The sequence below is a fragment of the Hemitrygon akajei genome, chromosome 25 (genome assembly GCF_048418815.1).
Source record: "Hemitrygon akajei chromosome 25, sHemAka1.3, whole genome shotgun sequence".
Lineage (NCBI taxonomy): Eukaryota > Metazoa > Chordata > Chondrichthyes > Myliobatiformes > Dasyatidae > Hemitrygon > Hemitrygon akajei.
The window spans coordinates 8,321,615-8,336,735 of record NC_133148.1 but is presented as its reverse complement, the minus strand read 5'-3'; the positions used below and the strand labels follow the sequence as shown (position 1 = coordinate 8,336,735).

The 15,121-nt window shown below is 39.8% G+C and overlaps 1 protein-coding gene across 5 annotated transcripts in view; it reads left to right on the top strand.

Annotated features, from left to right (window-relative positions):
• The window catches only part of LOC140716364 (metastasis-associated protein MTA1-like), a 172,590-nt gene that overhangs the window by 118,004 nt on the left and 39,465 nt on the right, over positions 1–15,121 (top strand). For all 5 annotated transcript variants that reach the window (XM_073029028.1, XM_073029029.1, XM_073029027.1 and 2 more), the window contains 3 exons: positions 421–542; positions 1,454–1,605; positions 4,899–5,085. In XM_073029028.1, the coding sequence (XP_072885129.1) occupies positions 421–542; positions 1,454–1,605; positions 4,899–5,085 (461 nt within the window). The remainder of the gene's footprint in view (positions 1–420; positions 543–1,453; positions 1,606–4,898; positions 5,086–15,121) is intronic.

The window sequence follows — 15,121 nt, the reverse complement described above, 5'->3', positions numbered from 1 at the left end:
ACATGGTTATCTGGAACAATCTATCTGCAAAGCTGGTTGAGGAAAGCAAAATTACAACCTATAAAAGTTATTTGGACAGGATACCTAGATAGGAAAGGCATGGAGAGAAACAGACTTGGAACAGGCAAATGGGATGAAGTGTCACGGTCAGCATTGACGATGTGGTTGAGAAGAGCCCATTCTTTGCTATCTGATTCTGTAAAACAAGTACATTAATAACTACGTTTACCAAGTATTCCATCAAAAGAATTGTGCCCTCTCTTCTAATTGAGAGGAATAGTAGTGTTAAAGCTGATTTATCAGGTGCAACTCTCAACATTTGAAATTTATTTTTATTTTAATCAAAATGCATTCTCAAGCTAAGGCCAAGTTCTTTTGGTCAGTTTACAATGTTTAATATTCATCTCTAATTTTCCACAGCAACAAACCAAACCCCAACCAGATCAATGTGAATAACACAGTTGCTAAGCCAGGGATGGTGAATGGAGCTGGGTTCCAGGGTCAGAATGGAGGAGCCGGCCGAGCCTGTGAGAGCTGCTACAGTGAGTGGAGTCTGCTGTTTTTTCCTGGTGGAGTTGCCATTGACTGGCATGCAGCATGTTGTTTTTTCTACTCAACAGGAGTGGGATCCCCGTGATCATCACAAGTTCCTTGGCTCAGTGTTTCATTTGAGGGAGAGGATTAGAGTATTGGAAGATAAACATGAACTAAGTGTCAGCTAAACTCAAGCAACAAGATGTTTGTAAAAACACAAAATGCTGGCAGAACTCAGCAGGCTAGACAGCATCTATGGGAGGAGGTAGTGATGATGTTTCGGGCCGTAACCTTTCATTTGGAGTGAAGTAACATGGGATGGTCGAGGGGGGATAAGAAGTGGGGGGAGGGGAGGGATGAAGTAGAGAGCTGGGAAGTGATAGGCTGAAGGGAAATGGGCTGGGGGAAGGTGGAGAATTATGGGAAATAAAAAATGTTTGATTTGGAAAATGAAACAATAGCGTACCTGTCTGGAGATAATTGATGGGACAGCTTTTCTCTGTATCTGATCCAGACATTCTTGTTTCTCCACAGCCTTAACCCTCCCTCCATAGCAATCCCTGTTCTCTGGTATGTTTATATCCTGTCCTCTTTACCATCTACATTCTGGTGCTCCACTGTCAATGCAATAGATCTCGACCATCAGACCCACACTGTACAGATTCTGCCCACTTTCCAACCCTCTTTATTTAAATACCATTGTTCTACCAATTGGACCTTCACGCCAATCAGAGACTCTGATCTTAAATCTCATATGGAAATTATTTTTTTTGCTGGCTTTTATGCAAAAACATAAACTCTGTGTGATGTGAATTGCTAAATTGCTATCAATTTAGTACCTGTGTGCTCCTTATCTGATAATTGAAAATGATTTATTTCTTAGATCATTGACAAGAGCTCTTCATGTTTTCTTCTTTAGCAACTCAGTCATATCAGTGGTACTCCTGGGGCCCTCCTAATATGCAGTGCAGACTTTGTGCAGCTTGTTGGAACTACTGGAAGAAATACGGTGGCCTAAAAATGCCAACAAGACTCGAGGGTGAGAGACCTGGACCTAACCGTAATAGCTCAGTAAGTGTTACAGTTTTATGATTCAAGAAATGTAAAGGGAAGGGGACCATTTTGTATATATATCACAGGGTTTTATTTCTGATATTGTAAGGTCATCTGCAGAATCCATTCAGTGCCTTGATCACATGAGGCAGTTAGGAGAGTTCTTCAGCTTTGGGGAGGGGGTGGAATGTCACAATTAAGTGGTTTAGAACACGTCTCTAGAACAGAAAGTAGTCCCCCATGCACTTGTTCCCCTCAAGTTTCTCATTTACACCTTCATCAGAAAGCAAATTCTCAGTTTCGACATATGCAATGACAACAGCTAATTCTGCCGTATCATTTTCAATGTCTCTGACATTTCAGACAACTTGAGCAAAAGTTTCCTCCAGTTCATATTTGGAAAGGCCATGGATCTCAAGGGCGAGGGAGGAAGCGTATAAGTGGGATAATGGAGAGGTGGCATATACTCAAGGATGTCAGAAGCAACCATAGAAGTCATGAAAAATGTAATATACAGAAAGAGATAATTTTGTCTGTGGTGATTGATAAAGTTCTCCAGTATTGAATCAGCATTGGGTTCAGCCCCTTTCCTGTCAGTTAAATAAGTGAATAGTTCAGATGGGAAGACAATTAAAAGTCACAGCCCTTTAAAAGCACATCCTCCTGATGTTAAATGTGAGTTTCTTCTACTTTCAGACAGTGAGTTCCAGACCTAAGCATCCGCTGGTCAGTGTGGAGGGTGGGCACCCTTGTTTCCTCTCTTCCCAATTATATCCCAATCTTAATATAATATCCCAAGGATATAATAGGAAGCTGTATGAACCATAGAACATTACAGCACAGAAACAGACCCTTCGGCCCTTCTTGCCTATGTCAAACCATTTTTCTGCCTAGTCTCACTGACCTGCACCTGGACTATATCCCTCCATACCCCTCTCATCCATGTACCTGTTCAAGTTTTTCTTAAATGTTAAAAGCATTTACCACTTCATCTGGCAGCTCATTCCACACTCCCACCACTCTCTGTGTGAAGAAGCCCCCCCCTAATGTTCCCTTTAAACTTCTCCCCCTTCACCCTTAACCCATGTCCTCTGTTTTTTTTTCTCCCCTAACCTCTGGAAAAAGCCTGCTTGCATTCACTCTATCTGTACCCATCATAATTTTATATACCTCTATCAAATCTCTCCTCATTCTTCTACACTCCAGGAAATAAAGTCCTAACCTGTTCAACCTTTCTCTGTAACTCAGTTTCTCAAGTCCCAGCAACATCCTTGTAAACCTTCTCTGCACTTTTTCAACCTTACTAATATCCTTCCTGTAAATAGGTGACCAAAACTGCTCTCAATACTCCAAATTCAGCCTCACCAATGTCTTATACAACCTCACCATAACATTCCAACTCTTATACTCAATTCTTTGATTTATAAAGGCCAATGTACCAAAAGCTCTCTTTATGACCCTATCTACCTGTAACGCCACTTTTAGGGAATTATGTACCTGTATTCCCAGATCCCTCTGTTCTACTGCACTCCTCAGTGCCCTACCATTTACCTTGTATGTTCTACCTTGGTTTGTTCTTCCAAAGTGCAATACCTCACACTTGTCTGCATTAAACTCCATCTACCATTTTTCAGTCTATTTTTCCAGCTGGTCCAAATCCCTCTGCAAGCTTTGAAAATCTTCCTCATTGTCCACTACACCTCCAATCTTCGTATCATCAACAAATTTGCTGATCCAATTTACCACATTATCATCCAGATCTTTAGTACAGATGACAAATAACATGGACCCAGCACTGATCCCTGTGGCACACCACTAATCACAGGCCTCCACTCAGAGAAGCAATCCTCCACTACCACTCTCTAACTTCTCCTATTGAGCCAATGTCTAATCTAATTTACTACCTCACCATATGTACTTAGTGACTGAACCTTCCTAACTAACTTCCCATGCAGGACTTTGTCAGAGGCCTTACTGAAGTCCATGTGGACAACATCCACTGCCTTCCCTTCATCCACTTTCTTGGTAACCTCCTCGAAAAACTCTGATAGTTTTGTTAAACATGACCTACCACGCACAAAGCCATGATGACTCTCCCTAATAAGTCCCTGTTTATCCAAATACTTGTAGATCCTATCTCTTAGTACTCCTTCCAATAATTTACCTACTACTGACGTCAAACTTACCGGCCTATAATTTCCTGGATTACTTTTAGAGCCTTTTTAAAACAACAGAACAACATGAGCTATCCTCCAATCCTTTGGTACCTCACCCGTAGTTACTGACATTTTAATTATATCTGCCAAGGTCCCTGCAACTTGAACACTAGTCTCCTTCAAGGTTGGAGGGAATGCCTTGTCAGGTCCTGGGTATTTATCTAATCTGATTTGCCTCAAGACAGCAAGCACCACCTCCTCTTCAATCTGTATAGGTTCCATGACCTCACTACTTGTTTGCCTTATTTCCATAGACTCCATGCCAGTTTCCTTAGTAAATACAGATGCAAAAAACCCATTTAAGATTTCCCCCATTTCTTTTGGTTCCATACCACTCTGATCTTCAAGAGGACCAATTTTATCCCTTACTATCCTTTTGCTCTTAATATACATGTAGAAGCTCTTGGGATTATCTTTCACCTTGACTGCCAAAGCCACCTCATGTCTTTTAGCCCTCCTGATTTCTTCCCTAAGTATTCTTTTGCACTTTTTATACTCCTCAAGCACCTTATTTGCTCCCTGTTGCCTATACCTAGTATGGTGTGATTTTTAAGCGGGTAAGGGGGCGTGGGTGATGTGATGGGACTGAAGATATAAGGTGATTCTATTCTTACAATTTTCTGTCCTTGAGACATTGGATTGAAATCTAATTTTCAAATTGGTTGGAATTGCTGTTGATCAGTAGATACCTGGGCATATCCCGCAGTTTAGAATTCACCTAGGAATGTAAAATTTGTTGGGGGTGGGGTGGGGTTGGGGTAGTGGTGTGAGGTGTGACTAAGAACAACTCCTTGCTGGGTTGTTCTGAAGTGTGTGAGTAGTAAAATTTTGGAAGGTTCCTGGGATTGCTCCATACATGGAGGTAAAAATTAGGAAAAGTTATCCTAGACCTTAAATGTTAATTGACAGAATCCCTGTGCCTTTTTTATGTTGTTGCTGAAAAAAAATTAAACACTTATTACCTTAAAATTTTTATAGATCCTGTGAGTAGTAGGGGTAAGGTCAGAATGTTTTATGGTGTTTCACAAGCTGCAGCTGTAGCAAAAACAAAACAGTTTTTGCTGTGCATGCTTTCTAATTATTATTATCTTTTAGAATCCACATGGGTACTGGGTGAAGAATGCTAACCCCAAGTTTACACTGAAGACTAGGCAGGCCTTCTGTCTCCAGACAACGAGATTAACCAAAATTGCACGGTATTACTGTCGGAACCTGTTCCGTCCGCGGCAGGCAGCACGGCGTCCATTTTTACCAATCAACAGTGCAGCTATCAAAGCCGAATGTGAGTGAGTTATATTGCAGAATTGTAATGGATATATTTCTGCTATTACTTTCACTAAACTGATTTCTGTCATACCTGGCCTCTCATACACAACTCTCCCTAAACAGACTTCAATTTAAAATTCTTGCACATTACTAAATGTGCACAAAGTCCTCTTCATCCACTACCTTGTTCTCTCCCTCTGTATTAATCTTGATGCAACTATTGCTTTGATTTTAAAACTGTTACATTTCAGCTTTCTGGTTCTCTAACCTTGGTGTCTTAAGCTATCAAGTTCTCTTGAATTCCTGAATCTCTGTCTTTTTTGGTTGCCCAAAAACAATCTCTTGGTCTCAGATTTGTCTGATTCTTTTGAAAAAAATTTTGAGCATTTCATAGATTAAAGATGCAACATTAATGCAATGGGTTTTGATACCTATTAAGAAGTTCTGCTCCAAATGACAAACCAGAGCAAGCAGGTGGGCTGAATCTTTTGAATTTGTGACCATTGGGTCCCTCCCAGATCCCAAATTTGCACATTTCTACAGCAGGTCCTGCAAATCAAGTCCACCATGTTTCTGAACTATATTGATAACTGATAAAACTGTAGTTACAAAGGTAACAGTAACTATATATAGTCCACAGTGGTGTTTAATAGGATGAGCATAATATTTAAATAAAAACATTTCAACTATTTAACTGGGTCAGCTAGTCCACTGCCATCCTTGCCACTGGAAATTAAAATGCATTTAATATTACTTTCTCACAATTCTGTGTGCTCACCATTTGCGTTGTTTTTTTGAAATTCACCCTGCAACCACAGTAAGGTCTCATGTGGGCCAACTATTTGAGGTTAGAGTTAATGCCTTAAAAGAATAATAGAGCCTACACAGATTCATGAAATGTAAATTGAGTTCTGCTAGAGTTCTTTGAGGATGTGATTACTAGAATAAATGAGGGGAAGCTTGTGGATATGGTAGATTTGGATTTTTGAAGGTCTCAGCATACAGGTTGGAAGGACAAATGAAAATGGGATGATACACTGACATGTGGCATATGGAATTTTGAGCAATATACAGATGTGGACAGTGAAGAGGTCATTCAGCAAAAAAAGCAAAGTTTGAGTGTAAACAGTCAGCAAGCTTTAACCAGTGGAGTACTGTAGGGCTTAGTGCTTGGGCCCCAAGTATTCACAATGTATGTTAACAATTTGGCTAAGGGGACTAAGTGCCATTTTCTTCTCCAACTTTATTGATAGTATATGATTATGAGCTCTGAGGATGATGTAAATGAGTCGGGGATAAAGGATGTCAAATGAGTTTCAGAGTTTTAGAAAAGCTGCGTGAGTGGGTAAATACATGTCAGATGGAACATAATGTGGAAAATTGTGAAGTCATCCACTTTGAACAGAATCAAAAATACTGATGAGTACACAGATCAGTATAGGCCACTGTACAGTTGTATCAGATGATCAAGAAAGTAGAGGGGTTATTGATCTTTATAACAAAAGAATTTGATACGGGCAGTCTTACAATTGTAAAGGGTATTGGTGAAAGTGCATGGCTTTGGCCTTAAGAAAGGATACAGTTTACCATTGAGAGTGTATAGCAGAAATTTACTGGACCACTTCTGGGGATGGTAAGTTTGCAATGCAGATGTGATTGAGTAGGCTAGGCCTCTATATAGTGCTTAGAGTATGGTGAATCTTTGAAATTATTCATTCTGGAGGATTATGGAGAATAGATTGTTGGAGGTCTTTTGAAGATTAGGGAGTAGAGAGCTATGTGAAGTTGTCAGACAATGAGATTTTACTTGGGGAAGGTCAGCCATAATAATGCTGAATGTCAGAGTAAGCTTGAGGGACCAGGTGGCTTACTACTTTGAATGAGAGGGTGATTTCCTCAAACATTCAAAAATTCTTAAAGACTTGAAAGGGAGAATTATTTCCACCTGACTGAGGTGTCCAGGGAAGAAGGGAATAGATTTAGAGTAAGAGTCAGACTGGGGAAGAAAAATCTCTTCACTCAGAGGGTGGTGAACTTTTGGAATTCTCTTCTTACAGCAATAGAGGCTAAATCAAAATAGACACAGATTTTTTTGGAATATGAAGAGAGAGGAGGGAAATGATACTGCTGGAAAATGATGCTTTGATAAATGATCAACTGGGATTTTAGATGGTGGAATTGGTTCAAAAATTCAGGTGGTTTGCTCCTGCTACTATTTCTAATGTTCTTGTATGTACGTGCATCCTATGCAATATCTCCTCATTATGCAACCCTCTCATTCCAGGTATCAATCTGTTCAATGTTCGTTTTATGCCTTCAAAAACAAGTACAACCTTTCTTCCATGAAGAGTCCAAAACTAAATGCAGTGCTCCTAGTGTGGCCTCACCAAAGCCCTGAATAATTGCAGCATCATGTTGATTTTGTTATACTCCAATTCCCACATGATACTCCAATAGAAAATTGTCTTTCTAATCACTTAATATTGCTGACATGTTTTCATAATTCAAGCAAAGGGATCACTAAATTCTTCTGTATAACATTTACTCCTCTGCTTTTTAAACTTTATTAAAGTAAATAATTTCACAAACTCCTGTATTATAGCACAACTGCCTTCTTGCCCACTCATTCCAATTGATGCCTCTGTATTTTTCTCACATTTGCACCTGCAAACCAACTTTTTGTGATTCATGCATAAGCACTCACAAATCCTTCACAGCAGCAATCTTTCACCATTTAAGAAAAAAAATCTGATCTTGACTAATTGAAGCTTGCCATTCCTAAATGACCCATTGGTTCCACCCTGTACTTGCTGTCAGAGTCCATTAATTACTCTACATAACAGACTGATGAAGGGTCTCGGCCTGAAAAGTCATCTGTCTTCTTTTCCGTAGATGCTGTCTGGTCTACTGAGCTCCTCCAGCATTTTATGTGTGCTGCTTGGATTTCCAGCATCTGCAGAATTTCTCTTATTTGTGATTAATCTACATTCTGTAATAACGTATGACCACCAATCCTTTGAATTCTAGCTGGATGCAGTAATGCCTATGTGACAGGCGTTTGATGTGCTTCTTCAAAGACCCACTGTATTCCATTCACTTTTCTGCCTATCTAGATTGTTAGTTACAGTAGATCTTCAAATAAGGGCTGCAATAATTTTGTCAAACCTTGCATAAAACTCTCTTGCCTTTGACTACTTAACCTGCAAAATAGTCTGTTGTCATCTATTTTGTGAGATCCCAGCCTTTTCTCTCTATTTAGCCTACCTATGATTTCCTGTTTCTCCCTCCACTCTTGTACAACAAGGTTTATGCATTCTTCCATTCCAAAGGGATCTCAGAATTTAGAAACTACTGTCAGCTTTGAGTTGTATGGAATTTAGTGCTTTTTAATCCCATTAATCTATGTTGTATTGAGACCCTCCATTGGTTGGTGTTGATCATGGATGTTATGTCCTAGCTGTCTACATGATACATAAGCCAGGGCAGTACTAGAGCAAGCTGTTGCTCATGCAGTAGGCTTCCCTTCTCCATGCAGCTGATGAATCCAAAGAATGGCTGAGACAGATGCAGTTAGGGAAGACTGCCTTAGGGAATCCAGCTTTGGAGGTTTTCTCAGGGTTAAGTCCCAAAACCTTCTCCATGAGCGGGTATAGCTGCAAGGTAGAGAGTTTGAGATCAGAGTTTTTTTTCTCCTAGATGAACTGCCAACCACGTCTGATGAACCCCATCTGCCTGAAGCAACTGGTTTTAAGGCACCAGTAACCCAAATTTGCCCCTTCTGTCAGTAGAAGTGGTTCTGTTGGGCTTAGTAGCTAAGCCACAAATGAAGACTGGGAGCTGGACTTCTTGTTGAGAGGTTATTTGAGACGCACGCCATGGGGAGCATTTAATAGATAGTGGGAGCTTATCCCCACAACCTCCCCCTGCTATGACAACCTTAAGGAACCAATCTATGTTGTACTATTTTCTTACATCAGTTTACTTTTAAGTTCCTCATTCTCATGACACCCACAGTCCCCATAATTTGAATAATGTTCTTTTTTTCTATTGTGAAAGTAAACTCTTATTTGTCCAATGTCACTGTTGTATATCCATTATAATTTTCCTGTAGTTTTTTTTATACTGCTTGATAGATTATTAAATTGTTTCTTCCAGCAACTTGTTGGTCAAGCTTTGCTTATTTTTAAAACACATACACGCCTTGGGCTTACTCCTATTTACTACAATGTGCATTGAAATGCCGCCTCTTAAACAATGCTATCCTCGAGGAGGTCATAACTATGATTTTCCACAGCCGTTTTAATCCTCAACAAACTATATTCATTGAGAACTACCTGTAATTCTTTAAATATTTGCAATTATTTGCTGTCATACTTTTAATCTCCCCATCCATTTCACCCAGCATATCTCTCTGACTTTACTTAAATTGAGAGTATGTAATTTTAGGCTTAGTCAAATCAATATAATACTTGCTATAAAATTAAGACCATTAGAGCACAAGAAATTGGAGCAGGAGTAGGCCATCTGGCCCGGCAAACCTGCTCTGCCATTCAATAAGATCATGGCTGATTTGACCATAGACTCATCTCCACCTACCTGCCTTTTCCTCATAACCTTTAATTCCTCTACTATGTAAAAATCTATCCAATCTTGTCTTAAGTATATGTACTGAGGTAGCTTCCACTGCTCCATTGGACAGAGAATTCCACAGATTCACTACTCTTGGGGAAAAACAGTTCTTCCTCATCTCTGTCCTAAATTTACTCCCCCGAGTCTTGAGGTCATGACCCCTAGTTCTAGTCTCGCCCACCAGTGGAAACAACTATCCTGCCTCTATTTTATCCATCCCTTTAGCAATTTTATATGTTTCTATAAGATCTCCTCTCATTTTTCTGAATTCCAGTGAGTACAGTCCCAGGCGACTCAATCTCCTCACAGTCTAAACCCCTGCCTCATCTCTGGAATCAGCCTGATGAACCTCCTCTGCATCACCTCCAAAGCCAGTATATCCTTGTTCAAGTAAGAAGACCAGAACTGCATGCAGTACTCCAGATGTGGCCTCACCAGTGCCCTGTACAATTGCAGCATTTCCTCCCTGCTCTTAAATTCAATCACTCTAGTGACAAAGACCAACGTTTCATTTGCCTACTTGATAGCCTGCTGCACCTGCAAACTAACCTTTTGCAATTCATGCACAAGCACTCCCAAGTCCTTCTGCATAGCAGAATGCCGCAGTCTTTTACCATTTAAATAATAATCTGCTCTTTCATTTTTCCTTCCAAAGTGGATGACCTCACATTTGCCAGACCCTTGCCCATTCACTTCACCTACCTATGTCTCTCTGCAGATTCTCCGTATCCTCTGCACAATTTGTTTTTTCACTTAATTTAGTGTCATCAGCAAACTTGGATACACTACACATGGACCCCTCTTCCAGATCGTTAACGTATATTGTGAACAGTTGCGGGCCCAGCACTGACCCCTGCAGCAAACTGCTCACCACTGACCAACCAGACAAACGCCCATGTATTGCAACTCCCTGCTTTCTATTAGTTAACCAGTCCTCTATCCATTCTAATACATTACCCCTAATTCTATGCATCTTTATCTTATGGTTAAATCTTTTATGTGGCATTTTAACGAATGTCTTCTGGAAATCCAAGTTTTAAAAAAATCCATCTGTTCCCCTCTATCCACTGCGCTTGTTATTATCCTCCAGTAAGTTTGTCAAACAGGAACTGCTTTTGCTGAATCCATGCTGCTTCTGCCTGATGGATCCATTTCTTTACCGATGCCTCGCTATTTTTTTAATGATAGCTCCTGGCATTTTCCCAACTACAGATGTTAAACTAACCTGCCTTTTGCCTACATCCTTTTTTGAACCTTGCCGTGGCATTCACCTTCTTTCAATCTGCCGGGACCTGGCCAGAGTCCAGAGAATTTTGGTAAATTATCACCAAAACCTCTACTATAACTTATGCAATTTCTTTCAGTACCCTGGGATGCATTCCACCAGGACTGGGAGACTTGTCTATCTTTAGGCTCACAAGTTTGTTCAGCACTTCCTCTTTACTGATAGCTATTGTATCGAGGTACACACCTCCCATCATATCTCTCTTTGGCATGTTAGACGTGTCCTCCACCATGAAGACCGACAAAAAATAGTCATTCAAAGCCTCGGCCATTTCCTCATTACTCAATATCAATTCCCCCTTCTTGTCCTCCAAGGTACCTATGTTCAATTTGGCCATCCTTTTCCACTTTATGTAATTATTTTTTATATTATGTGCTAGTTTATTTTCATACTCTTCCCTTTATTGTTCGCTTAGTGGTTCTTTGTTTTTTTTTTAAATTTTCCCAATCTTCCAGTTTCCCACTATTCTTGGTGACTTTTTATGCATGAACATTCAATTTGATGCCTTTATTTCCTTAGTTATCCATGGCTGGCTCTCCCCACCCTTACTGTCCTTGTTTTTAATTCAAATATACTTTTATTGAGCACTTGGAAAAATCTCTGAGTCTTTCCCTGTTCCTCAACCATCCCACCATATAGCCTGTTTTCCCAGTCTACCCTATCCAACTCTCCCTCACCCCTTTGTATTCTCCCTTGCTTAGGCATAATACACTGGTTTTAGATTGAACTATTACACCCTCCATTTGTATGAGAACCTCATACAAATAATGTGATCACTCTTTTCAAGAGGATCCCCAACTACAAGATTGCTAATTTTACCTGTCGTATTGTACAGTACCAGATCCAAGATAGCATGTTCCATTGTAGGTTCAGCAACATACTTCTGTGTGGTGATAATACAATCACACTTCTCTGGAGAATTCTTTTACAAGATTGCTAGTTAACCTTCCATGATTTGAAGCCTAAAATGGCTTATTCTGTTGTTGATTCAGTGACATACTGATCCAGAAATCTAGCTTGCATCACACTCCATGAACTACCTACAAAACTACTCATGTTAATGTGTTATTTGGCTTTATTTGGAGATTATTTCTCAAAATTATGGCACTACCCTTGCTGCATACTGCTGATTTGCGTGATCAGGTGGTATGAGTATTACTTCGAAGCCAACAGACTTAATTTCCTTGTGTTATCAGCATTGTCTCATAGCTTCGCCAGACTAGAGCTTCTGAACCAAGATTTATTCTCCCCATTTTTGTCTCATTCTTATTTCCAGGAAATTCCCTTTACCTAATGGTCTCTTTTCCACGTTACCTATCTACTCTAAAAGTAATTATCTTCAAATATTTAATTTCCAGTTTTTGATCACTGTGCAACCACTGTGTTGCATTTGTGTTATACTCTGTATCTTATGGCAAATAAATTATTCTGCAAATAAAACTTGTCAAAATAATCGCGTTTTTCATGTGATTTCCTCTAACTGAGTGACCTGCCTTTTCTAGTTGTGCAGTTCTTAAATTATGCAGTTTCTTGTTAGGGAAATGAGGAAAATAAGTAATTGTGAGTTTTTCAACCACAAATGATACTGATTGGAGGGAAGAGATAGTAAAAGGCGACAGATGGAGTGCTTTCTGACTGGAAAAAAAAATCACCTGAAGATTATTTGCTAGTAGATCTGGTAGTGGAGAATGAAATAAAGTGAATAAAGGGAGTAAAGTAGAAGAATACTGAGACAAAAGTGATCATATATAATGCAGATTTAAATAATACTGATGAAAATCAAGTAAGAGATTGGAAAGTTAATATGGGCAGCAATCTTAACAAATAGATGTGTAAAGCATCTATGGGAAGTATATAAAATACTGCTCAGTAGACTTGAAGGAAGAGTATATTCCACAAAAGGAAAAGAGAAACTTAAGCATTCACACAATTTAATTGGTACAAAGATGTAGTGCTGCAATTGAACACAAGGAAGTGATATACATCAAAGTACATTTGTTATCAAAATATGTATGCAGTGTACAAATGAGGTAAGAGAACCTTGGATATCTAGTGAGGTGATGAATTTAGTTTTAAAAGAAAAGTAGGGTAAAGCTTTGGAAGTTAGGATCAAACTAAGCACGAGTATAAAGAGGCCAGAAAAAGAACTAAAGAAAGAAATTAAGGAAAGGCAGGAGGGCCATGAAAAGTCCTTGGCAATTAGGATTAAGGTGGATCCCAAGGCACTCTATAAATAGAGCAAGAGGATGGGACCACTCAAGGGGGGGAAACATTTGCTTTGATGCAGTGAATGTGGTGAGGTACCTATTGAGTTCTTTGCTTCAGTATTTACCATCAAAAAGGACACGGAGGACTGGAGATGAGTGTTGAGTGTGTAATATGTTGGGGCATTTAGATACTATTAGACCACAAGATACTGGAGCAGAATTAGGTCATTCATTGAGTCATTGAGTCTGCTCCACTATTTCATCCAGTTTTCCTCTCAGCCCCAATCTCCTGCCTTCTCCCCATATCCCTTCATGCCCTGACCAATCAAAAATTTATCAACCACTACCTTAAGTATACATAAAGACTTGGCTTCATGTGGCAAAGAATTCTACAGATTCACCACTCTCTGGCTGAAGAAATTCCTCCTCATCTCCATTCTAAAAGGACTGCCCTCTATTCTGAGGCTATGTCCTCTGGTCTTAGACTCTATCACCACAGGAAACATCTTTTCCATATCCACTCTATTAAGGCCTTTCACCATTTGAGAGGTTTCAATGAGGTCACCCTGCATTCTTTTGAATTCTAGTGAATATAGGCCCTGAGCCATCAGACGCTCTTCATATGACAAGCCATTCAATCCTGGAATCATTTATATGAGCCGCCTTTGAACCCTCCCCAGTTTCAGGACATCCTTTCTAAGATCAGGGGCCCAAACCTGCTCTCAGTACTCCAATCAAGTCCTCACCAGTGCTTTATAAAGTCTCAACATTACATCCTTGCTTTTATGTTGTGGTCCTCTTGAAATAAATGCTAACATTGCATTTGCCTTCCTCATCACAGACTCAAACCTGCAAATTAATCTTTAGGGAATCCTGCACAAGGGCTCTCAAGACCCTTTGCAACTCAGTTTTTTGTATTTTCTCTCCATTTAGAAAATAGTCAACCCTTTCATTTCTACTATCAAGGTGCATGACCATACACTTCCCGACAGTATATTCCATCTGCCATTTCCTTGCTTATTTGCCTAATCTGTCAAAGTTCATTTTACTTCCTTAAAACTACCTGTCCCTTCACCTATCTTTATAGCCAATAATATTAACAAAGCTATCAATTCCATCATCCAAATCCTTGACATATAATGTAAAAATAATCAGTCTCAACACAGACCCCTGTGGACACCACTAGTCACTGGCAGCCTGTCAGAGAAGGCTCCCTTTATTTCCACTCTTTGTCTCCTGTCAATCAGCCACTGTTTTATCCATAGGCTCTTAGCTTGTTTAACAGCCTTGTGTTGTACCTTGTCAAAGGCCTTCTGAAAATCCATGTGCACAACATCCAAGTAATGTTGTGCACTTGGATTTTCAGAAGGCCTTTGTCTATCCTGCTTGTTATTTCTTCAAAGAATTCCAACAGATCTGTTGGGCAAGATTTTCCTTTCAAGAAACCATGCTGGCTATTGCCTATTTTATCATGTGCCTCCAAGTACCCTGAGACCTCATCCTTAATAATCAACTCCAATATCTTCCCAACCACTGATGTCAGACTAACTGGCCTAACATTTCCTTTCTTCTACCTCTCTTCCTCTTCATGAAGAGTGGAGTGACATTTGCAATTTTTCAGTCTTCTGGAGCCATTTCAGAATCTAGTGGTTCTTGAAAGATCACTACTAATACTTCCACAGTCTCTTCAACCACCCCTTTCAGAACTCTGGGGTGTATACCATCTGATCCAGGTGCCTTCAGACCGTTCAGCTTCCCAAGAACCTTCTCTCTGGTTATGGTAACTTCATGCCCCTTGACACCTGGAACTTCCACTATACTGCTAATGTCTTCCACAGTGAAGACTGATGCAAAATATTTGTTCAGTTCATTCACCATTTTTCTTGTCCCCCATTACTACCTCTTCACATAGTTTTCCAGTGGTCTGATAT